Genomic DNA, 24,443 nt, shown 5'->3' on the forward strand with positions numbered 1-24,443 from the left:
ATGAAGCATGTTAGCTAGCATCTTAAAGAAAGAGGTGCTTTCTGAACTTTATGTAACTTCATAACTAAAGTAAAAAGATGCATTTATATATATTGACTTTATAGATTTTCTATTTTTAGAAGCGTTCATGACTTAGCCTAACACCTGTCCAAAGACATAATAGGTAAACAGCTGTCTAGATTTAGAATAATTATGTGTAGAGGGCATGTTACTATGATCCACACAAGAAAAGAAATATTTTTAAGGATGTAGAAGAAGACAGTCCAAACCTAAGTAGCAGAAAGAGGAAATTATTATTTTGTCATTTCAGACCTCCCTCTGCCCAGTTGCAAACCCAATAACATACACCCCTACCTCAGGCATCTGCATGCTTGAGGCTAAGGCATTTGTTTAGCTTCGATTTTCTTTCCGTGGGGACATAGTCTGAGACAGGAAGGGCAGGTGACCTGTGCAGAGTTACTCAGTGACTAAAGGGAGAAGCCCATTCAATGTGCTGGCTTGGGAGTTAGAGCTCTGTTTTCTAGAATGTGTGACTTTCATTACAAACAGCTTTGGGTTGCTTTCATGAAAATCTCACCTTGTCAGCATGGAAACCAGATCTATCCTGTGGGGGCTCTGTGGAGAGAGATGGAGTTAAAGCCCAGGGCATCCCAGGGGGGGTGTTCTTTTCCCGAAACAGTGTCGTGCTCTTCGATAACAACGGCTTCACTAAACAGGGATGTCATACAGCGTCGTGTCAAAGTAAACGGCTTCTCTGTTTGAGAAGCTGGCAAGTAGCCCCACACCTCAGCCTCCTGATTCTTGGCTGAAAGCCTGAATAGATCCTAGGGCCTGAAGGGACAGGAAAACCTCAGAGTGCCAAGTGTCATGCCAGACCCGCAGGAAACTCTTGTGTGAAGGCTTTCTAAGGAGAGAGATGCCTGCAATCATAGGCTGGTTTCTTGTCATGGACAGGGGAGAGGCTGAAAGGAATATGTTAGAGGATCGAAAACGTTACCCTAGTGGATAAGCAATGAGGCCCTGCTGTCGAGCACAGGAAACTATATCCAGTCACTTGTGATGGAACATGATGGAGGAGAATGGGAGAAAAAGAATGAACGTATGTGTGTAACCAGGTCACTTTGCTGTACAGCCGAAATTGACAGAACATCGTAAATCAACTATAGTAAAATTTTTTAAACATAAAATAAAAAGGGTTTATACTGAAGGAAAGAAAGAAATTGAGAAAGAAATTGAGAAAGAAAGAAAAAGAAATTAAGAAAGCAAATGTTACCTCAAACTATTCCTCTGACCAGAAAAAAAGAACTGGTTTTAAAGATTTTTTTAAGATAATTTTTTAGATGAAAGTAGGCAAATTATTTAATTCTGTGGACCAAATCCAATAACTCAGAGTATTGGGATATTATTTCCTAAATGGGAGCCATAAAATTATGCTATTTCATTCTCTGTAGGTCTCACTGGCTTAGAGTCACCATGATTATTTTTTACAATCAGTTGTAAAGACAGAGTGGTTGTTAAGTTTCTCCTAAAAAGTAAAGATACATTTTAAGTTACATTTTAAGAGGAATCATCACGTTCCAATAAGAATCCAAATATTGACTAAGAAAATTGTTAATATTTAATCACACAGGATTCATTTCAACAAGTCGAGGCTGGAGTTTGGTTCGTAGGAGTTATTTATGGAAATTAGATAAGTGAGTCAAAATGAAAAAGCTCCATTACAGAGCTACAGTGGCTGCTCTTGCAGTAGAAGAAAGATAAAAGCAATGTCTAAAGTAACTATGCTATCTTTGTTTTTGTTTTGTCACAAAGAGATAAACTAAACTGTATTTCGATGGATTTTCAATGCACTAAGTCAACTTAGCACATATGGCAAAGGGAGATTATTGTCAGATAGAATGACTGAATGGTCCCTAGGAGAAAAAAAAAAAAAAACACATTTCTAAAACTTATTAAATTTCATTATTATGAAAAATTAACAAGGTAGAATTAGACAGATTGGGGAAATTATTTAGTTAATATCAAACTTTGCTTTTACATCAAAGTATCCCTTCCTGCTCCCTCCACCTCAGATCTAAATCACTTGTCTCAAGTACCTGGATTTTTTTTTTTTCTGTACAAGAAATACATAATAATATCTGGTGGGCGATGTCGCAGACATGTTTTTCCAATCTTCTTGCTTGATCATCTGTCAAGAGACATGTTTTTCCAATCTTCTTGCTTGATCATCCACCCATAGCCCCTCCTCACGTGATCTCATCAAAAGTAATATAAAAGCAGTGTGGTTTCTTGGGGCGGGGATCTCGGTTTCAGAGACCTTGAGTCCTCCAGTTCTCACCTTTACTGTCTCTGTGTTTTGTTTTGTGTTGGCATTTTGTTTTGTGTTGGTTTTTTCCTTAAGTTCCAGAGCACCTGTTCTTCAGCCTCATCCTGCTGAGCTGGTCTCGGCAAGTGGCGCCCAACGTGGGGCGGACAAATAGGCAGGTACGCAGAACAAGGGACCGCGACTACAGCGGGAATTTTTATTCATTGTAAGTGATGTGGGGCCCTGAGAAGAAGGGAGGAATTTTGCGTGGCCATGCTAAAGAAATCCTGTGGATACGTTCCTTTTTTCAGGTATTTACGGCGTAAAGGGGGAAATAAGGTAATTGCAGGAAACTATAGTCCTTACATTTGTTTGTTAGGACAACTCCTTAAAAAAGGGGGTGCAAAAATAAGTGAAAGTAAGCTTTTGGAACTTTTCCAGACTATTGAGAAACATTGTGACTGGTTTCTTACATTAGAAACATTAGATTTAAGGATATGGGAAAGCATAGGAATGGAACTTAGGATATTGCATGATGAGGGCATTCCAATTCCTGGGTCTATTTGGAGTACTTACTTGGAGCTTAATTAAATCAGTTTTAGACCCTCTACAGACGACGGAGGACTTAAAGGAGGAAGAAGAAGGGGAGTTTACACCTTTGTTGGAGGAACCTAAATATACAGTCCCTGAACAAAATTATCATAGAGAATATTTGGCTCCTGAGCCTTCGGCTCCAATTTTTGATTCTGATATTCCTCAATTGCCTCCTATTAGGAGTGAGGTGACGAGGACTCGTCAAGCCTCTACTTCTAGGGTTGCAAAGAAAATGAGCGCTGTCCATGAACACCATCTATCATCCCTTCAACAGGGGATATTACAGACTCGAAGGGAAGGCGATTTGGACGCCATACATTTAGCCGTTCCAGTAACTGTCGGGGAGACAGCAGCTCCAGGCATTGATCCCGCCAACCCTGATGGAGTTTGAGTTCATTCATGAGCCCTTTCCTTTTAAAATTCTTAAAGAATTAAAACAGGCCGTTCAAAAGTGTGGTGTTAATTCTCCCTTTACAAAGGGAATCATGCAGGGAGCAGCTGAAGGAAATCGTATGATTGCTGCTGATTGGCATAACTTAACCCGTGGTGTGGTATCACCTAGTGAATATTTACAATTTAAGTCTTGGTGGCAAGATCATGCCCAAATTACTGCTCATCGTAATCAGGCTCGAAATCTTCGAATTACAATGGAACAATTGTTAGGGACTGGTCCTTGGAGTAATCCCCAAGATCAAATGAGAATGAATGATTTAGCTATTGAACAGATTAGGCAGTGTTGCTTAATGGCATGGGATAAAATTGAATCTAAGGGTCTAATAAATACTTCTTTTCAAAAGATCCTACAAAGCCCTAACGAACCTTATACCGAATTTCTAGCTCGTTTACAAGAGGCATTAAAATGACAAATTACTAACTCTGAGGTGTCTGATACTATTTTTCAATTGTTAGCATATGAAAATGCAAATACTGATTGCAAAAAGGCCATAGGATTTTTAAAAGGAAAAGCTAACATTGCTGAATATATTAAAGCCTGTCAGGGAGTGGGGACGGCATCCTTTAAGGCCTCAATGTTAGTCCAAGCAATGGCTAATTTGAAGAAAGCCTCTTACTCCAAATAATGACAGGCTGGAGTTTCGCTTAAGGTCAGGTGAAACCAGTTGATATGGGGATGCCTGAAAGGACTTTATGTACCTTCAAGAGAATGAAAAATCAAATTCATTGGAATATATGCAGGACTATGGAGGGGGTCATACTGCTTAATGGTTCCTATGGAACTGTAGGGGATTGGTCCCCTAAGGGGAAGCCGATTCCTGTCTGTATGAGCCATCAACTTCTGTGTTCTGTTAATGAATTACTCTCTTGGACAGTCTCTAGCCAATCAGGCCAACAAGAAAAAAAATTTTTTTAAATTAAAAAAGAAAAAAATACAATGTCTTCGAAACTGCTCAAATCAAAGCTGGGGCCAATGAAGGGAATGATGCTATAAATGCCAGAGGCAAATTAGAAGAGATAGAACAAGATTCCCCACAGGGTGTCAGGTGGTTTCTATGGGTGATCCCATTCGGTTTGTTGATGAGGGAGAGAACCACAACTGGCATAGAAATCATTTTGTTACTTGTATAGTAGAGGGATTAAAAGCCTCACGAGTAAAGCCCGTTAAAAACTATCGGAGGTTTACTAGGGGAACAAGAGAGTCCATCAACTTTCTTAGACTCAGAAAGGCATTGAGAAAACATATACCAAGGAACCCAGAAACAATGGAGAGCCAAATAATTCTTAAGGATAAATTCATAGCTCAATCGCTGCCGGATATATGGAGAAAGCTCCAAAAATTGGCTTTTGGCCCTGATCAGGACCTGGAGCACCTCCTCAGAGTAGCAACTCAAATATGTTATAATCGGGGCCAGGAAGAATGAAAGGAGAACAAGAAGAGAAAAGGCTGAGGCTCTAGTTACAGGACTAGAGGGAGTCAACCTGGGAGCTTCCAAGGTGAGAGGACTAGGGCAGAGACCTATGCCCGGAGCCTGTTTCCTCTATGGAAAAGAGGGATCCTTTAAATGGGAATGTCCTTAGACTCAGCTGTGCCCCATATGTTGGGGAGATCACTGGAAGAGGGACTGCCCCTGAAGACGAAGGTCTCTGTGGTGGACCCCTCAGGCCCAGGATCAAGACTGACGGGACATTTCCATAATGGCCCCTGTCCTTATCACCACTTAGGAGCCACTTTTTAGTCCTCCCTTCCAATCCCGGGCCCCTCCCTCATGAATCTGCCACATTCATGTTTCTGGCAAGCCGGTTACAAAATTTTTACACAACCTTTGAGTTGTGACTGGGAATCCATTTTCTTTTCTCAATGCCTTTCTGATTGTTCCAGAGTCCAACTCATCTTTTAGAAAGACATTTTGTAAGAGGTTAAAGCCTCAATTCACATGGCAATGGAGGACTTCCCATGTGGCTCACAACATAACTACTCGGCAATCCCTCACATTTTATTTTTGTGTAGTATGTTAATTATGAGCAAAATGATAGTGTATGTCAGTCAAATACAAAGCTTTCCTTTTATTAGTATTAAAACCTGGTGATTGATGCATAAGCTCATGGAAATTATCAGGTTAATCTGAACAATATATTAGTTCCTTTCAGCTCACAATCTGTTATTTCACAGACCATGGTTAATAGAATGCCCCCAAAAATAAAAAAATAAATAAATAAAAAAAGAGAGGGGAGGAATATATGCCAATGGAGCCTCATCAAGGTTTCTGCATTTCCTTGACTAAGACCTTACTATTACAAAATCTAAATGTTGTATTCCTGATGTTCATAGAATGTGTCTCATTCCCTGCTGGATTTTCAACAGTAGATTCATGAGCTGTCCTATCCAGCTCCAACTTTTGGAGCTGCCTTGTGGAACCAGCTGACCTCCTCCTCCTGGTGAAAATGTTTCTTTCGCCGTATTCATTGTGATCTTGATCCTTTTATTCAGACCCTGTATAATTAATGGTATTTCTTGCTTCATTACATCTTGATTAAGAGCTATCAGTGTTCAAATGTTGATAGAAGGGGTGTCCAAAGCAATGTATCAAGGCCCACTTGACCATCCCATGAGTGGAGACCTAACTGCTTTCCCTAACTACGCCCCTTTTCAGCAGGAAGAAGTTAGAGCGGTCGTCGCCCCTTTTCCCACAGTTAGAGTCTCCAACTCGGGGATGGGGATTGAGAATATGGGCTTTGATACATTCTTTGATGTGGCTATCCATTAACATTTGTAACTTAAGGGTCGCATAGAACCCCAGCTGCTACAGAGTTTACAGTTATTACCCCGTGGAACCATCCTCTGCTACCACATCATAGTCAAGAAGTCTGCATCCACGGCTGACATGGACACCTGGGAGGCTGTGCAGCACCTCGAGAATCCCCTCATGGTTGAGTTCCAGAGACTCCCTTTGCCATCGTCAGAGAGCACTGAGCCCTGCTCTGGCCACCCCTGGAAACTGGTCAGTCTAAGCACGGCTGAAGCCCGAGGAGTTCCACATGAGACCAAACTTGGACTCGTGTTCTGTCTATAGATGCACAAAGTGAGCGATTTAAGAAGTAATGAAGAAAAGAAGTTGCAAGGTCTATTTTTGCCCTCCTGCAAAAACAAAAAGGGGGAGATGTCGTGAGACATGTTTTTCCAATCTTCTTGCTTGAGCATCTGTCAAGAGACATGTTTTTCCAATCTTCTTGCTTGATCATCCACCCATAGCCCCTCCTCACGTGTTCTCATCAAAAGAGTAATAGAAAAGCAGTGTAGTTTCTTGAGGCGGGGATCTTGGTTTCAGAGACCTTGAGTCCCCCGGTTCCCACCTTTACTGTCTCTGTGTTTTGTTTTGTGTTGGCATTTTGTTTTGTGTTGGTTTTTTCCTTAAGTTCCAGAGCACCCATTCTTCAGCCCCATCCTGATGAGCTGGTCTCGGCAGGGAGATAATTTATAAATCACTTATGGAAACTTCCCCTAAGCTAACGAGTTTGTGGTTACCAAGAGTGTCAATGAATTTCGAATTTAAAAAAAAAAAAATGAAATGATTGTGTACATAAACTAAAATAAATTTGATACATGTTTAACAATGGAAAGAAAATCTAGCTAATTATTAGAAGTTTACTTAAAGAGGATAACATTTTGGCTACTAAGTTTTTACCTTCCTAATACTTCTGTGCTGTAAGAAGTATGGCTTATTTTTATATATATGTTTATAATGTGTTTATTATTTGGAGAGATACCTAATCTGTAAGTGTTATGATTAAAGTCTTACTTGAGATTTTAAAAAACCATCCGTTTTGAACCATGCATTAGTAACAGAATTATGAAAAGGGCTTTAGTTTCATCTAACCAATAGCTCAGGCCTAACCTGGAGGAAAAATTTGACACATGAATGTCATATTGAATTCATGTTCTCATTACTTTAAAAAAGAAAAGTTCTTTTTTTGTTTTGTTATTTTTAATTAAAGAATAATCGATTTACAATGTTGTACCAATTTCTGCTGTACAGCAAAGTGACTCAGTCATACATATATATATATACACACTCATACATGCTTTTTTTTTTTTTTTTTTTGTCTTTTGTCTTTTTTAGGGCCGCACCAGCGGCATATGGAGGTTCCCAGGCTAGCGGCCTAATCAAAGCTGTAGTTGCTGGCCTACACCTCAGCCACAGCAAGGCAGGATCCGAGCCACATCTGCAACCTACAGCATAGCCCACAGCATCGCCGGATCCTTAACCCACTGAGCAAGGCCAGGGACTGAACCCACAACCTCGTGGTTCCTAGTCAGATTCGTTTCCACTGTACCATAGTGGGAACTCCTATACATGCTTTTTTAAAAGATTCTTTTTCCATCATGGTCTATCCCAGGAGATTGGATTCTAGTTCCCTATGCTGTATAGTAGCACCTCATTTCTTATCCATCCTAAATGCGAGAGTTTGCATCTGCTAACCTGAGACTCTCCGTCCATCCCACCTTCTTTCGCCTCCATCTTGGCTACCCCAAGTCTGTTCTCTATGTCAGTGAGTCTGTTTCTCTTCTGTTTGTGCCATATTTTAGATTCCACATATTAGTGATATCATATGGTATTTGCCTTTGTCTTTCTGCCTTATTTCACTTCGTATGATAATCTTTAGGTGCATCCTAAAAAAGAAAAGTTCTTAAAAATCAATCTTGAAGTAGTGATTGAGTTCAGTGATACTGTCTCCCAAGTAACCATTGTCTTTGTTTAAAAAACATTGATACAGAGATTGAGTGGGTTTTTGTGGGTTTTTTTTTTTTTTTTTTTTTTCTTATGGTAGAGCCTTTACATTTTCTTATAGCATTGATAAAGGAGAGAGAACATTGGAGAAAAGTCTTCCCCACATGACCAGAGGATGTTGTCTTTATGCTAAGGACCGAGAGTCAGTGCAGAGTTCACTTCACTCCTTAACTGATAAACTAGAGGTTGCAGAAGTTGAGCTGTAAAGTAAACAGGTAAAGAGCTGTGCGGGGGCTTCACTCCTCTCCCCTGCAGAAGCAGCATCCCTTTGAAGGGAGAGATGCAAGTCCTGGTCACCAGACCTCTGGGCTCTTTCACTTTAGATTAAGAAACATTTGAGCCTTTACTGATTGTTAGACCCTGAGCAAAGGCCTGTGGGGAGTTAAGGTGAAAAAAAAAAAAAAAACCTCTGGAAATTTTCAGTCTCCCTCAGAAGATAGCCATGCAGAAAGAGGTGGAATTTGGGGAAGTTAGGGTTGAATTAGAAATGAAATGCATGGAGTTCCTGTGGTGGCACAGTGTAAACAAATCGTCAAGGATCAGGCCTTGCCTGAGCTGTGGTGTAGGTTGCAGATAATGCTGTGGATTCCACATTGCTGTGGCTGTGGTGTAGGCTGGCAGCTGTAGCTCCTATTTGACCCCTAGCCTTGGAACTTCCCTATGCCATGTGTACGGCCCTAAAAAGAAATGAAATGCAAAGGGAGAACAAAACATCTTGAATTCGCCTCTCCTTTAAGTATCTCTGTTAACAAGAAAGTACTGTTAACTATTAAATCAGGTTTCCCCCCGCAAATGCCTAATTGTAAGCAAGTCACCTTTCAAAACTGTGTGAGCCAAGGTAAGTCACATCTATAAAGCAGAGCTATACAAATACTCTATATAGTAGTACTTTGGATCACTTGATACTATTCTTTCATAAAATCCTTTTCTTATGCATAATGCCTTTAAACTCCATGGCATGATCTTACTAGAGATCTCAGAAGATGAATAAACCATAGAAAACACATGAGACAAACATTTCGTACCATTGTAGAAGCAATTTTACCTACAGTCTTGATTTTATGCAGCCTTGGAAGTAACTACTTAGAGATCGGCCCAGATCAAATAGCTCAGATCTATTGAGAATATCACAGAACAGAATGATGTTTGTTTTCTTATGTTGTCCGTGTAGCATCATGAAGGAGAGAAACTGATAAAATGGATAAATCCGTTTTTAAAGTTGCATTTTTGTCCAGGCTAAAAACACATTATGCCAATCAATTTGATAGCTAGAATAGAAAGCATTAGAAAAGCAGAATAACTTTTCATTCTGAATAAAGTTTCAGCTTTTTATTGAACATTTTCTGTTATAAGTTCTCTGGTGACATTGAGTCATGATAGTAATTTCAATCTGTGGGAGTTAAAGAAAAAACATGTCCTTCATTAAAAAAAAAATGTGGAGCATTTAAAAACAGACTGCTATACCACAAGAGGTAAGAAAAGTTAGCTTGAAGTTAAGCAGGAGAACCTCTTTCCTGTTAGGGCCAGTGGAGCAGGGAGGCAAGTGGTGCGATTTTGATAGCGCCAGGAAATCTACCATGCCTCAGAATATCCCCCTTTGCACCTGTCATGGAGTCTGACATTCCACATTGAGACAGACACTCCTCTGGTGCATGAACATGCAAATGCCATTGGGAGGAGTAACGCTTTCCTATTATTATAACCTAACTCTTGCACTAAATCTGTGGAAGGGATCAGATTTCCAAGGGACAGCCGAAATCAAGGGGCTTAGAGATCTGAGGCGTAAGATAGTGCTGTTTCCATTAGGAGAGGAAGGACATTAAACATGGTTCAGAGCAGTAACAGTTGATAGCATTGGACATGAGTCACCAGTTTTGCCCTAGCAATTGATCATCTTGTTATTTGGTTATTTTCTAGCTGACATTGACGACCTGAAAATATGCTATGTTTTAAGAGAAGGGGCTAATGCCACAAGTGACGTATTCCATTTTACAGTTGAAGACAGTGGTAAGTATCCCCTCTCCTGTTAGTATAAACAAGGAGAGTGACTTTTATGCATTGCTCTTTGGCAGCTTTGTGACAAGGAATCTGTATCAGGTATCAGTTTACGCTCACCTCAACTTATAAAGTGAATTTGGTATTTGCTGTAGAACGTCTTCCATTCTCAATCTGACATAATACTACTCTGCGGTGATTGTAAATACATGTTCTAGTTATGTTATTTTTGTCTTAGGATTTGTAAAGCACTAAAGAGAAAGGTCTATATAAATAGGATCCCCATGTCCAGTTGTTCAGAGTATGCTCTGCATGAAGCTGCCTGCTTGAGGTGCCAAGAGGATCTTGGAACCAGCCCAGCCCTTGCAAGCCATGTTTTCCTAACTAGGTGTGTCTGCCCAAAGGGGGTGCTTTTTTCTAATATGCTTGGGTGCAGACTAATGCTGGTGGATACTGCATCGCATTCGCCAAGAAGTCAGTGCTAAATAAATGTATTTCATCTATCAAGCTCAGTATGTCCAATGATTTTCTTAGGTTGGGGGATTATGTGGCTTAGTCTAGATAAACTTTTCCTTGGTGAAATCTGAACACTGCAGAGACTAGACTATGACCTGGGATCTAAGGTTCCTCAGGAACTTATTGTCATTGCTCCCCCGGAGCCCTGACTGGCACTCACAGTCTTGAGTTCTCTTCTTAATCATGTAGACTAGGAGGAAAAGCTGGCCTCTTCTTGATTGCGCTTTAAGATGTCGTGTTCCCCCATGCTCTCAGGAGAAGCAAAAGACCCTCAGAAAGAATGTGTCCTGGGTGAACAGGACACAGGAAATGAAGGGACAAGTGTGTGCGAGAGAAGAGACGGGGAGAAAGGATTCTGATTCAGGCATCTCTTTCCTTCTGGTGCTTCATAAAATCGGCACCCTATTCTGTCATCTACCTCTGAAAGGTCACATGCTTACCCTTCCTATTTTTTGAAGCATTAAATAGCCCTCGATTAAAATATCATTGGACCTCACAGGATCACAGCTCTGAAAATGTGCTGGGTGTGTGCCAGAGAGGCCAAAAAAAAAAAAAGTGTGTGAATGTGGGTACAGCTATTTGATTTCTACTATAACTTGAATAAGTTTAATGCCTTTAATTTTTTTTTTTTTAGTAACTAAATCGTAGTTTAGTATTCTACATATTGGTAAATAAATCTTTGTGTGAAAGTGAGTTCTGAGAGAGAAATTAACCTATAAAAAAGGAATCTGCTTAATGAATCATGCTGCCCAAATGGAAAATTCTACTGTAAGTAAACTTAAGAGTAAAACGCCGAAATAATTCAAATCTCTACCATATAACTTAAGGAATGAATTATTGGTTCAAAAAACCATGTATATTTCTCAGAATAATTGAATAAACCTCAATCGCAAAATATGATTTCCTTTTTTTTCCTTTTTTTTTTTTTTTTGTCTTTTTGGGGCCACACCCGCGGCATATGGAGGTTCCCAGACTAGGAGTCCACTTGGAAATGTAGCCACTGGCCTACACCACAGCCACAGCAGTGTGGGATCTGAGCTGTGTCTGCAACCTACACCACAGCTCACGGCAACACCGGATCCTTAACCCACAGAGTGAGGCCAGAGATCAAACCTGAAACCTCACAGTTCTTAGTCGGATTCGTTTCCGCTGCACCACAACGAGAACTCCAAAAGTATGATTTTCTTTAAAATTGCCAAAAACGTTTGAAATCCAGTGTTCCATTCCGAGACATTATAGCCTATATATTTTTTTTAATATATTTTTGTTTTTCCTTTTATTCTGCATATTTCTTTCCCTAGCTGGATGGAATGGTAGCATTTACTTTAAAATTGGGGTCTGTATTCAAACGTTGGAGAACATTATGCCATATCATATTTCAAAATATTAAGTGAGGAATGACTAGCTGAAGGGACTGGATTTATTTTTGGATTTGCTGACAATGTAGCTGAGCCTCTGAAGATTGTATTTATGGAAATTGGAGATAAATTATTTCAGGGGCTTTTTCAGAGCTAGAATTTCATGTGAGAGAGAAAAATCCCAGAGATATTGTCCTTTACCCTTCTCCTCCCCATGGACATGGCATTAGTTGAGGGACCCTGGCAGATTCTGGCACTATCTGTGGAAAAGAATTTATCTTAATCCTCTGGTGCAAGAAAACTTCCCTTTGACAGAATAAACACAGAGACCTGCAAGATTAAAAAATAAAAAGTCACATAATGTATTTCAAAATAGTTTTAATCTGTGTACTTATTTTTTCAGATTTTTGCACTGTCTTATAAAATATTCTAGTATTTGAATGAGAAGTACTATTTAAACTTGGAGAGTATCTTGAGTTAAATTATCTCTGGGAAGTATGAGGTTGCTTGCTTTGGGGGGATGGTGTTGTTTTTTGGGTTTTTTTGGCCACACTTGGAGCATATGGAAGTTCCCAGGCCAGGGATCAAATCCAAGCTGCAGCTGTGACCTACACCATAACTGTGGCAATGCTAGATCCTTAACCCGCTGCACCACAGTGGGAACTCCAAGTGTGAGGTGTTTTGGCCAACAGAAGTTTTAAAAAATCTTTGTAATATTTGTGATAAAAGAAAAAATAGATATTCTACCTTTCCACAAAAACATACTAATGATTTTGAATTTTTTCTAACCTAGCTATTGTATCTTTTAGCAGTGTAGTCAATAATTTAATTAAAATATACTCTAAAAAGACCTATTTGATAGACTGTAATATGAACACGTATTTTCAAAATCTGCAAATTTAACAACGTAAATTTCATGAATGAGAAGGTGAGTTTATGAAGACGCGTTTGTGATGTCATTTGACACTTCTCAAAGATATGTATGTCTCAGGAATTATGGCAGGTTTTGAATCCTATGCACAAGGATTATTCTTGTTCTTCGGTTGGAACATTTAGGTCTCAGGTAACTTCTCTCCATCCACCCAGGAAGTGACAGAGCTCCCTCAAGGGTACTTACTGTTCCCATCTAAGTGATGGCAGACTTTTTGGACCAGACGGTTTGGTCACTGAATTCAACTAGAGTAATTTATTATCATTTACTGTATACATTATAGTAAGCATAGGCATAAGCCATTCCCATGAAATAAACATGGAAAATGCTTCTAGTAGTTCATACCTGAGGGCAGGTCAAGGCACCATGGCATAAAGTCCTGTCAATTCTCTCTCCAACCCGCTGAACTCACTTTGTTCACATCAACCAGATTAATTTTAGGACAGCAAATACCTAAAGAAGTTCCTGGGACAAACCTAATCCTCAAATAATGTTAAAAATAAGATATGGCTTTTAATTTCAGGAGTCAGGGAGAGAAGATTGAGGAGAACAGAAAACTGGAATCTTTTGTTTTGGATTTAATTATATTATCATAAGAACCTGGCTAGACACAGAATCCTTCTGTTATAACGTAGTACCGGCTTAGGCCCACCCACTCACTGCAAACAGGATGGTTCTTAGGACAGTGGCTACTTTGTTGTTTTCGGAGGGCTTTGCAGCAGTTACCAAATGACGGAACTAAAGTGTATACAGTGGGAGTTCCCGTCCTGATGCAGCAGAAACGAATCTGGATAGTATCCATGAGGAATCGGATGTGATCCCTGGCCTCGCTCAGTGGGGTAAGGATCCAGCCTTGCCCTGAGTCGTGGTGTAGGTTGCAGACACAGTTCAGATCTGGTGTTGCTGTGGCTGTGGTGTAGGCTGGCAGCTGTAGGTCCTAGCTATAGTTCCTAGCCTGGGAACTTCCGTATGCCACAGGTGCAGCCCTAAAAAAGCAAAAAAAAAAAAAAAAAAAAAAAAAGGTAAACTATCTGAAAGTAGATAATGTTAGAATTTTCACCTCAGAGAAGTCTACTGTCTTTGGGCTTAATGAATGTTGATTAATATAGTGCACACACACACCATACACCTATGCACAGATCCTTACACGTCAGGGTTTTTTTTTTTTTTTTGTCTTTTGAAGATTGCTCAGTGGGTTAAGGATCTGGCATTGCCATGAGCTGTGGTATAGGTCACAGATGTGGCTCAGATCTGGCATTGCTGTGATTGTGGTGTAGGCTGGCAGCTGCAGCTCCAATTAAACCCCTAGCCTGGGAACTTCCATATGCCACAGATGCAGCCATAAAAAGCAAAACAAATAAATAAATACCCTCCAAAAATCACTTCAGGAATTCTGATGACACAGGTATACTTCCAAATGATTTGTGAAGTTGTAAACTAAGAAGAGGAAGTTGAAGAAACATCTGTGCAAATGTGCTAGGTGTCACGAAGGCTATCCTATTCCCTTTGAGACATGGCTCCACAGAAGCAAAAACTTGCAGGGCTACATATGTCACCATATAAGAAGGAGCAATCTGGAAATTACTCTCAATGCCAATAAAAATAGAACTTTTTAGTGACAGCATCAATGTCACAAAATGTCATGCGGCCTTTAAAATTCATAATTATAGCATCTGTCAGTGTAATTCTTAAAATGACTAGTAATAAATACGTGTACTGGAATATTAGTGAAAAGCATGAAAATATTATAATAAGTCATCCATCTAGGTATTCTGGGACCAATCAACACATGCAAATTCATAGTTAAATACAAAAGGTCAAACTCGGGGGTTGGGAAAGGTGCTCCTGTTAGCCGTGGCTTCTTTGGAGCTTTGATGCATCAGTATGTGTGGCAGCCATCTAAGGATTTAGCTAAACCATGTTCCACTTCTTCTATTTTCACCCTTTATGTCTACTCAAGGGTAACTCAGTATAATAATAATAAAACCAACTTGGAAAATACATCCTCTTTTCTTTCAAGGCTGCACCTGTGGTGTATGGATGTTCCCAGGCTAGGGATCATGTGTGCGGTACAGCCACAGCAGCCACCTACACCACAGCTCATGGCAATGCCATATCCTTAACCCACTGAGCAGGGCCACTGTTCCAACCCACATCCTCATGGATGCTAGTTGGGTTCTTAACCCACTGAGCCACAACAGGAACTCCTGAAAATATATCCTCCTTTGATAATTGCCTCTTTGAATTCAAATTCCAGACCTAGGACTCCAGAATTTTGTGGGAAGAAAAATGCAGGGGTCCCTTTATCCCCTTCAGAACAGCATATTTTTACCTGGTTTCTCAGCATTGAACTCTAACTTTTCTACAAAGTATCCTAAGATGAAAGTGGTCCTAGGCCTTTTTTAGGTTTCTCTTCTAGGAACTCCTCTAGCTCTTTATTGTGATGTAAAAGCCAGTTTCAGGAAACTATTTCAGATATGTCCCACCCTCAACCCTAATGACTCTTAATCACTCTTCAGCTTTTGACTCAAATGTCATTCCATCTCCAAAGCTGCTCCCAACATCCTGATATCAAAGGGAGTCATGCCCTTTTTTGTGCTTCCATCTCTGCATTTCCTTGTAACAACAGCTTTATATTCTGATTATTTGCTAATCTGAAAACCTCCATTACTAGAGAAGGTCCTTTTTCAAATAAAAAAAAAATGTCATTTTTATACCACAGTGCCTACGCAGGGGTGAAGACACGGTAAATATTGAGCGAATATTAAAATGAATGAATAAATGGGGAAAAGAAGATCTCTTTTAGGTAAGGATCTATTAAATAGTATCCTAAGAAAAGCTCCTGTAACCAATCCACAGGAGACCCTTTGCATTCTTTAGAACATTTCTTTATCCTAGCATTAATTTAAATCCCTGTGGCACCAAGAATGATTTTTAGTAAGGTTTTCACATTTCTAAATACAATTAAAGTAACTGCTGTAAAAATGCCTTTGAAACCTTCAGTGGAATATACTGGACTGAAGAATTTCGCAGTAACCACCAGTTCGGAGCTCATGCTGTTCTTAAAGAATTCTTTTCAGAAAAAAAAAAAAAAAATCATTGTATTATATAAACAAGTGTACAATTCTAAAAAGTAAAGAGAAAGAGATGTTTTCTATAAATCTCTGACATATGTAAGTCAGCACCCCTACCTCAAGTGATTTTAGTGATCCCAATTTTTTCTCCTTATGAGAAACAGCACTATGATAGGGAGAGAAGTAGAAAGCTACATCAGCACAAAGTATCCTCAGTCCTTATTCAAAGGTCGCTACGTACATTTTTATGTTTCTTGTATTTGCTTGTGTCAAGTCTCAAAGACAGCATCAGGGTCAGTGCACTTGTGGGCGTAAGGAAGAATTAGGCTTTGTGATCATCTGGCTTGGAGGAGCCCTGCTTTTTTTCTCCATTATGAAAGCTGGCTTGCCGCTGCCTCATTTGAGCTCTGCTACGACATGGGCATGCTGTCTAAACAAGTCTGTCTCCGGGTTTTGGCACTGAAATGGGAAGTCAGACATGATATGTGTGTTGGCCATTCGAATGTAGCTGGTCCATAGCCAGCATGTGCCACCACTGTCTTTGACTGTGCCTTGTGGTGCCCAGTTTTTCATCCGCCAAGATCTTTAATTCATATGCTATTGAAAGATATAAATAGCTTCCTGACATAGTAGAAGAAGCTGGAAAGTCACTTCTGTCTATGAAATGTCAGTTAAGGACAAAGCTTTCAGATTTTCACTCCACACTTGATGATTGAATGCCCCAAGACACAAGGGTACTGGAAGCTCTTCATTCCAGTGAGAAGGAGCACAAGTTTTGCTGGAAGCTGACCAGTAACTTCAGGGCTTAAGGCAAAGTCATTATTGATAATTCGCCTGAATTTAAAGCAAGGGCTGGAAAAATATAAATAAGTGCAGTAAGTCAGAAAACGAGGTCTGAGTACAAGCATTAAAAGATTATACAGACATATTCAGCTTAGAGGAAAAAAAAGCAAGCATTCTTGGCAATAAAATTAATTGCTAGTGACATGAGAACCCAGTGGAAAGATACTAGTGTCTTAGGGAGTTATAATAAGACAGTGAAGTTATGTCAGGGACTGATACAAGAATTTTTCATCTGTAAGAGAGCACAGATCTACTAACATACAGGTCCTGGGAAGAGGTGCTGGGGACTATGGCATAATGTTTGTAAGCCTTTCTTGTCTCATTGAACAATTCAGAACAGTTCAAGTCATCAAGGTCTTTCTATGTCAGACCCCTGCCTTTAAAAGCATGAATCTGTGAGATAACTGTACTGTGTGCATGAAAGAAGTGTTACCTTTTAAATAAAAGTGCTATCTTTTAAATAGAAAAATATAAACTTTCTTAGTTATTATTCATTAGATTCTTTCCAAAATTATATGTCATATGTGCTGTTTTTGTTAGCTATAGTTTGGAAGAAACTTTTCTTAAATCGAAGTCTCACCATGAAGATGAATCTTTATTAGACACATGTTAAAGGTTTAGCATGATTCTATATTTACTCAAACAAATGATAATCACCTTTTTAAAACAAATGATAATCACCTTTTTAAAACTAAGCAAATCTTTCCTAAGTGATTAAAATACCATAATCTCAAACCAAATATTTATCTGTGGTATATATTACATAACTCAATAATACACTATTCTGTCTCTTTATGTTTGCTATGGGAGAAATAAAAGGTGGTATTCAAAGGTCTAGTGCACAACTTGTAATTATTATGTTCTGTATTTGCTGGAACCTGTAAGAATACAATAGGGAAGCAGAGTGCAATGTAAGAGAAGGTACAGGATTTCTATGGTGAAACCTATTGGGTAAAAAGAGTTTCCCTATTCATTTATTTAGTGAATTATTAAGTATTTTTGGAACACCCACTCCAAACACATTTCAAGTGGGATCTGGGGAAAGAACGATGAACCTAGGAGTCATGATCGTTGACCTGAGGTGCTGATAGGTATGGATGAGAAGATGGTAGGCAAATAAAACATTTATCTGTTGCTTAAGTGTTGGGAGGGTATAATTAAATCTGAGATAGAGATGCAGCTGTCAGGAAAGGGCCTCTGAAAGGCGATGTTTAAGCTTAGACTTACGTTGATATGAAACTGCCACAGGAAGGAGGAAGAAATGTTCAGGTAGAGGGAAAAGTGTTTGCAAAGGAGAGTTCCCCGTTGTGGCTTAGCAGGTTAAGAACCCAGCTGGTATCCATGAGAATGTAGGTTTGATCCCCAGCTTCGCTCAGTGGGTTAAGTATCTGGCATGGCCGAGTTGCAGTGGAGGTGGCCGAGGCGGCTCAGATCCCACGTTGGTGTGGCTGTGGCATAAGCCAGCAGCTGCAGCTCTGATTCGACCCCTAGCCTAGGAACTTTCCTGTGTCGAGGTGCGGCTCTAAAAAGAGGGGAAACAGGTGTGTGCAGAGGTATTGAGCTCTGTTTATTCAAGTGACCAGAACACCAACAAGGCTGGAGCTTAATGAGCCAACTGGGGAGTGGAACAAGATGATGCTGGAGAGCTTGAATGGGGGCGTGTGGGGCAGCGCTTTATAAACCCAGGGCAGTAGTTCAGATTTTGTTGTAAAGGAAAGAGAACATCCCCTCTCCCCACGTCTTTTTAAAACAAGGGAGTAACTGGAGTTGCCTTGTGGTACAGTGGGTTAAGAATCTGGTCTTGTCACTCCAGTGGCTCAGGTACCTGCTGTGGCGTGGTTCAGTTCCTGGCTTGGGAACCCTCACATGTTTCAGACGATGACTCTTGGAGCTGTAGGGCATCAAGGTGGGAGGGAGGGGGTAACAAGAAGCAAGTGGGGAGGCTACTGTGAGGCTGATGCAGGAAGACAGAGGAGACATGGAGAGAAGAGGACAGGCTGGCCTCCTGGCAGAGCTTGACCTGTAGGATGTAGTGATGGACTGGATCATGGGATAGGTAAGGTGAAGAGACAACTGGAACATGATCCTGGGGTTCTTGGCCAGTGGAGAGCGGTGTTGCCATTCATGGAAAAGACTAGAGGGGCATGGAAATGTTTTAAGAGAAGAAATTAAGAGGTCATTCCAGACATATAAATTAGGAGATGTCTTAGTTCTCTGAAATGTGTACACAGGAAAGCCAGCCTCGCCACCCTGCTTCTCTGCCTTCGCATCCACATGAGGGGCTTAGCTTTTGGAGTTAGAACTGGAACAAATATCGTTCTGCCTCCTTCAGAAACGGTGATGCGACCCTGAGCCAAGTGACTGAACCTTAGCCTCAGTTTCATGTGTAAATTAGGACAGTAACAGCACCTAGCTAATAGAGGTCTTTTGAAGATTTGAGTAAGATAATTCATAGAAATAGGACCACTCCTGCAGCACAATTCCTATAGCATAGAAACAACTGTGCATGGAGCCACTACTATGCAGGTTTCTGGAGCTTTTCTCTTTTTCTTTTGCTTATTTCCCCTCTCCCTTCTCCTTCTGTCCTTTTTTCCCCCTTACTTTCTTCCTTTCTCTTGCCTTTCTCACAGCAACTGTGTGTAAAGTTTGACTGCCTGACTGTTTTTGGTGTGAACGTGGGATATACAGGGATGAAAGAGCAAGAATAATTAACACTTCTTCAATGCTGCGTTTAAAAGCTAAGAATGCGTCCAAAGTTATTTGACCATTAGTAAGTAGCTAAACTAAGATTTTCTTTAATCTAATAATAATGAGTTTTCCTGCTGGCCAAACACTGTACTTCTTCAGCCCACTGTACATATTTTATTTCTCTTTTTTAATGACTGGAGGTATAACTTTTATAGATTTGAAGGTTAAATATTGTAACCTGCTTTTACCAAAATGTAGTTTGCCAAAACATCTTGATTTAGCAATTGAGACATTCAAAGGATAGTTTTGATTGCAAGTCTAATACCCTGAGCCACAACCAGTGGAAGACTGATAAAATATCATGTTTGCTTAGGTCTTGGAGTCTCCCAAGTATATCTTGTATAGAATACTTCATTCAGTCATTATTATAAAGAAAAACACAATTCAATAACTGCATCTTTGAAAAATTATTAAATGTAGGCCGTATGAAGAGCATGTATTTTGAAATTCTCCTCCTGGGTCATCAGAAAATAAGTGCTGTGGATATATATACTCCTCCTAATGTGTTGCTTAAAATCTGGTTTGTGTGGTTTGTGCAAATGATCTGTAGTAAGCAGAGTCTTCTTGATTCCACATAGTAAAAATGCAAAATCTTATTTTCCCCTGATAGCACAGGAAAACGATCTGCTTTTTAAAACCTTATCCCACTAATCCCACCCATTATTTACCACTCGTAAATAATGATTGGGTAACATATAGTTTTATTTAACAGTTTTATTTGTTTCTACTTGGTAAGTATTAAAGCCATGGGTCAAAGGGACAAATGTCATACTTAATCTTGATTGCAAATAAGGAAAAATAAGGTTTATTAAAGTTTAACATTTTGATAAAGTAAGGAATCTGTGAGCCATGCACAGAAATAAACATAGATGTTTGGTTCTTGCTTCACAAATGTAGATGGATTTCATAATGTACATTTCCTAGAAGCAATAATGATGGTGTAAATTTACTAAAATCTTTAATTTATTAATGTTTCTGCCCCCAAGAATACAATAATGAGTTGCCAAGTGGTGGCACATAAGTGATTTTTCACTGAGGGAATTAAACATCAGATTAAGAAAATAGTGTACCTATAGTTGGTTTACATTTAGAATTCTAGCATTGCTGTTAGGGTAGACAATTCTAGAATACATTATTCAGTTACAGCTAAGTACCATTCAGGTAGGATTCATTTTTTACAAAGGCTGTTCATATTCTTGGTACTAGGAAGTTAAAAAGAAGAGAGTAAAGGAAAATAATTATGGTTATGTGTGGTTTTCAATTTAGCACTACTTTTTATTTTTCATGTAAGCTTGAAGATGGCACCTTTGTGGGATCTTTTGATAAGGAAGAGAGCTCCAGCTACTTTCTTCCAGGCAGAGAGAGCAGAGGGCTTCCTTTCCATTTCTTTGCTGGTTTCCTCTGTGCAGAAAGGTCTAATCATGTCATCTGGGTAATGCCCCACCTGTTACCTTTAACTCCACTTACAGAGCTGTTCAAGGCAGGAGATGAAAACACTGAAAACCGCGTTGTCAAGCAGAGCTCAAGGGCCACTTTAGAAATTGAAAATGAAGTGGTAAAACTGGTCGGGAGACTTCAGAAATCCAAGAGAAAGAAAAGAACCATTTTGTGTTCCCATAATCCTTCTCTTGCTCTTTATTTTATGCAGAAATAGCCCCAAATTAAATGCACAGCCTGGGTGTTACAGAATTAAGAAAGTAGGCTACATTTAATCATTTCAGAAATGATGAACCATTGAAGAAAAAGTTTTTCTTGCTACCTACACCTCAGGCACCATTCTGTTTCGCCATGCACGTCCAAGTTCCTAGATCCAGCCAATCTTACCTGCTTCCTGAATGTCTGATGAATCAGATTCCTTCACTAACTCCAGGGCTGTTGATCCCATTAAAACCATGTTGAGGTTTATCGTAAGTGATTTATTAAAGGTAAACTGCTTAAAATAATGATTGGCACAGGGCAAGTGCTGTATACATGGTATGCCTTCCCCCAGCTATCATATAGTATGATGTCCAGGAGAACCATCTCTGTTTTTTATCTTTGCTTTTCACGGATGTAGCCTTAGTGCCTGGAGCCTATAGGTGCTCAGTAAATGTTTATTGGGTGAATGAATGACTTTTTTTCTAATGTAGTTTCCCAATGGATCTCCTCATCTCTTGTCACTTTGCCCTCTGACCCAGATATACACGGTTTCCATAGTTAGCTTAAAATACAAGTATCTCAAGTACAAATCTGAGGCCACTGTGACTTTCCAACTCTCAGTGGTCTCTTGCTAGGCACAGGATAAAATTCAAACTCTTCTTGATGTATAAGCTGGCCAAGTCCAATCTATCCAGCCGCACAGCCTGTTCAGGATTCCTGCACATGCCATGAGCCTTTCATTTCTTCCTAGGTATCCTTCCATTGTTTTGGATTGTTTGGGGTTTTTGTTTTTTTGGTTTTTTTTTTTGTCCTTTTTTTTTTTCTCTTTTTTGGGCTGCACCCACAGCATATGGAGATTCTCAGGCTAGGAGTCCAATCGGAGCTGTAGCCGCCAGCCTACACCACAGCCACAGCAACGCCAGAATCCGAGTCGTGTCTGCAACCTACACCTACAGCTCCCAGCAACACTGGATCCTTAACCCACTGAGCGGGGCCAGGGATCGAACCCGTGACGTCGTGGTGCCTAGTCAGACTTATTTCCGCTGAGCCATGACAGGAACTCCTCCTTCCATTGTTTTTGCCTGAGATTCGGTCCAATAACATGTTGTCTCCCGGAATTTTACCCTTGTCCTGAAGGTCAGACATCACTTCCTCTCTGTTCCTGTCACTACTCATATTTGTATCCAGGAACAATATTCAAAATACAGATTTGTATATCCATACATTGATCTGAATAATAATTTAAACCATTGTCAGTTGTAAAGTTATATATACATACATATGAACGGGTATGTGTATATGTATATATTAATGTATCTATAATTACTTTCCAAGTGATATAAGTGGCAGCACAATAATGATAGTAGCATCATAATCATATAATAGCATAAGAAGGTTTTAATATACTGTAATATAAAATACATTATATTTTTTACGGAAGTGCTAACAAGTGTAATATGACCGTACAAATCACTCATCAAGTGACTAATAATTTTAAAATCTGGTTTTGATGTCATCTTTTATTTAAAACAGCTTTCACCAGCTAAAGAATACCTTCCCTGGGCCTTGATTTGACATGGGCTCAAACTCTTCCACTGACTTTGCCCTCAAATTGGCCATTATGAAGTCACTTAATAATATAACCCTAATTGGTAGAAAATTTCAGCATCAATAATACTGTTCATGATGCTTTCCTTGAACTAAGTTGATCACATCCAAATTATTTGTCAGCCTTAAAAAACATATGAGACATATCTTCAATACCTCTTTATAGATAAAGTCACAAAAATTGTTCACTGGAATGCAAAGTTTAATTAGGTGGAACTTAATACTTCAGGACCAATGAGAGGCTGAATACTCTCTTGGTTAATAATGTGTGCTCTCCCGGGCATTCTGGGCTTGAGTCCTGACTCCGCAAGGTTGTAAATAATCTTTCCATCTGCTTGTTAATCAGTACAGAAGTTTTAACAGTCAGTATATGAGCTCAGAACAGACCACTCTGTATTGGAACCCTTTACTTACATCTGGGTTTGTAAAGCTTCTCCTCTGCACGAGCTGCTTTCTTCACATCCCTGTCTTCTGGTCCAGGGCTTAACTGCTCTGTGGCGCATAGGAGAAAGTCAATAAATATGGAACAAAGTCATGAATAAATGCTGAAGGTTATTAATTGCTGGTTTCCATTTGCTCCTCAAGTTGAATGTGGAGTAATTTCAGAAGTCAAGAGAAGAATCTAAAGAAAAACAGAACAGTCTTACCGGGGTAAAAGAATGTGAAATAAACAAAAGCTTGCCTTACCTTTCAAACCCACGTAGGCATATGCGAACATCTATTTTCCTGATGTTCTTTGCATATTGATATAGTGACATCAAACTCTTTGTCTTTATTATAAAGTGGAGGTCTTACACGCGTGCCTGGGTACATTTCTAGTTTAGAGATTTAGCTTTTAGACATTTCAGCTTGTGTAGAGGCCACAATGTCTTTGACATAGTTGGTGTAATAAGTGTGCTGTCTTACCGATTTATGTTCTCAACACCATTGGGAACAGAATGATTCCATATGCTTAACAGACTCACTTCACTGCCCCTTTCCTGCATCATGTTGGCGCAGCTGAGAAAACCACCAGCTCTTTCCTCTCATTTCCCGTCTCCACCTCAAGTCTGTGTGAGGTCAAAGGCATCAACCATAAAAAAAGGGACAAAGGCGGTGAATGTCACCTGATATCCGTTTCACTTAATTTGGGAGACTATAACACCATGAGCGATAAAGTGGATTAGCAAAGCATTTTATGCTGGAGATTCTTCTAAGGGTGTTGCTTAGTGATGTGATAAAGTAAAGGTGTCTAGAAATAAATAAGACTCTCCTTGTACCTGCTTGAATAAATACTCACTGTATGAATTTATATAGTGAACGTGATAAAGACTGTTTCAGGGTCTTAAGAACTGTAGATGCAATATAGTATTTGATTTTGAGATTTCAGAGAAAGGATTATCTTTAAAAAAGGAGACTCTTGAAGTTGGAATGTGTTGATCAAGTCACCAATTTACTATATTCATGTAGAGATAGCTTTTAAAACTTACTGATTAGTTGGAAATTAAAACTGGAGTTCCCGTTGTGGTGCAGCGGAAACAAATCTGACCAGCATCCATGAGGACGTGGGTTCGATTCCTGGCCTCATTCAGTGGGTTAGGGATCTGGTGT

The 24,443-nt window shown here is 39.6% G+C and overlaps 1 protein-coding gene and 1 long non-coding RNA gene across 5 annotated transcripts in view; both read left to right on the top strand.

Annotated features, from left to right (window-relative positions):
• The window catches only part of FREM2 (FRAS1 related extracellular matrix protein 2), a 341,111-nt gene that overhangs the window by 190,423 nt on the left and 126,245 nt on the right, over positions 1 to 24,443 (top strand). For all 4 annotated transcript variants that reach the window (XM_021065218.1, XM_021065216.1, XM_021065215.1 and 1 more), the window contains one exon: positions 10,060 to 10,149. In XM_021065218.1, coding sequence (XP_020920877.1) covers positions 10,060 to 10,149 — 90 coding nt within the window. The remainder of the gene's footprint in view (positions 1 to 10,059; positions 10,150 to 24,443) is intronic.
• On the top strand, positions 1,147 to 7,169 carry LOC110255749. Its single transcript, XR_002336502.1, has 2 exons — positions 1,147 to 2,484; positions 3,080 to 7,169. It is a non-coding gene; the product is annotated as an uncharacterized LOC110255749 (long non-coding RNA).

This window comes from Sus scrofa, chromosome 11 (genome assembly GCF_000003025.6).
Source record: "Sus scrofa isolate TJ Tabasco breed Duroc chromosome 11, Sscrofa11.1, whole genome shotgun sequence".
NCBI lineage: Eukaryota > Metazoa > Chordata > Mammalia > Artiodactyla > Suidae > Sus > Sus scrofa.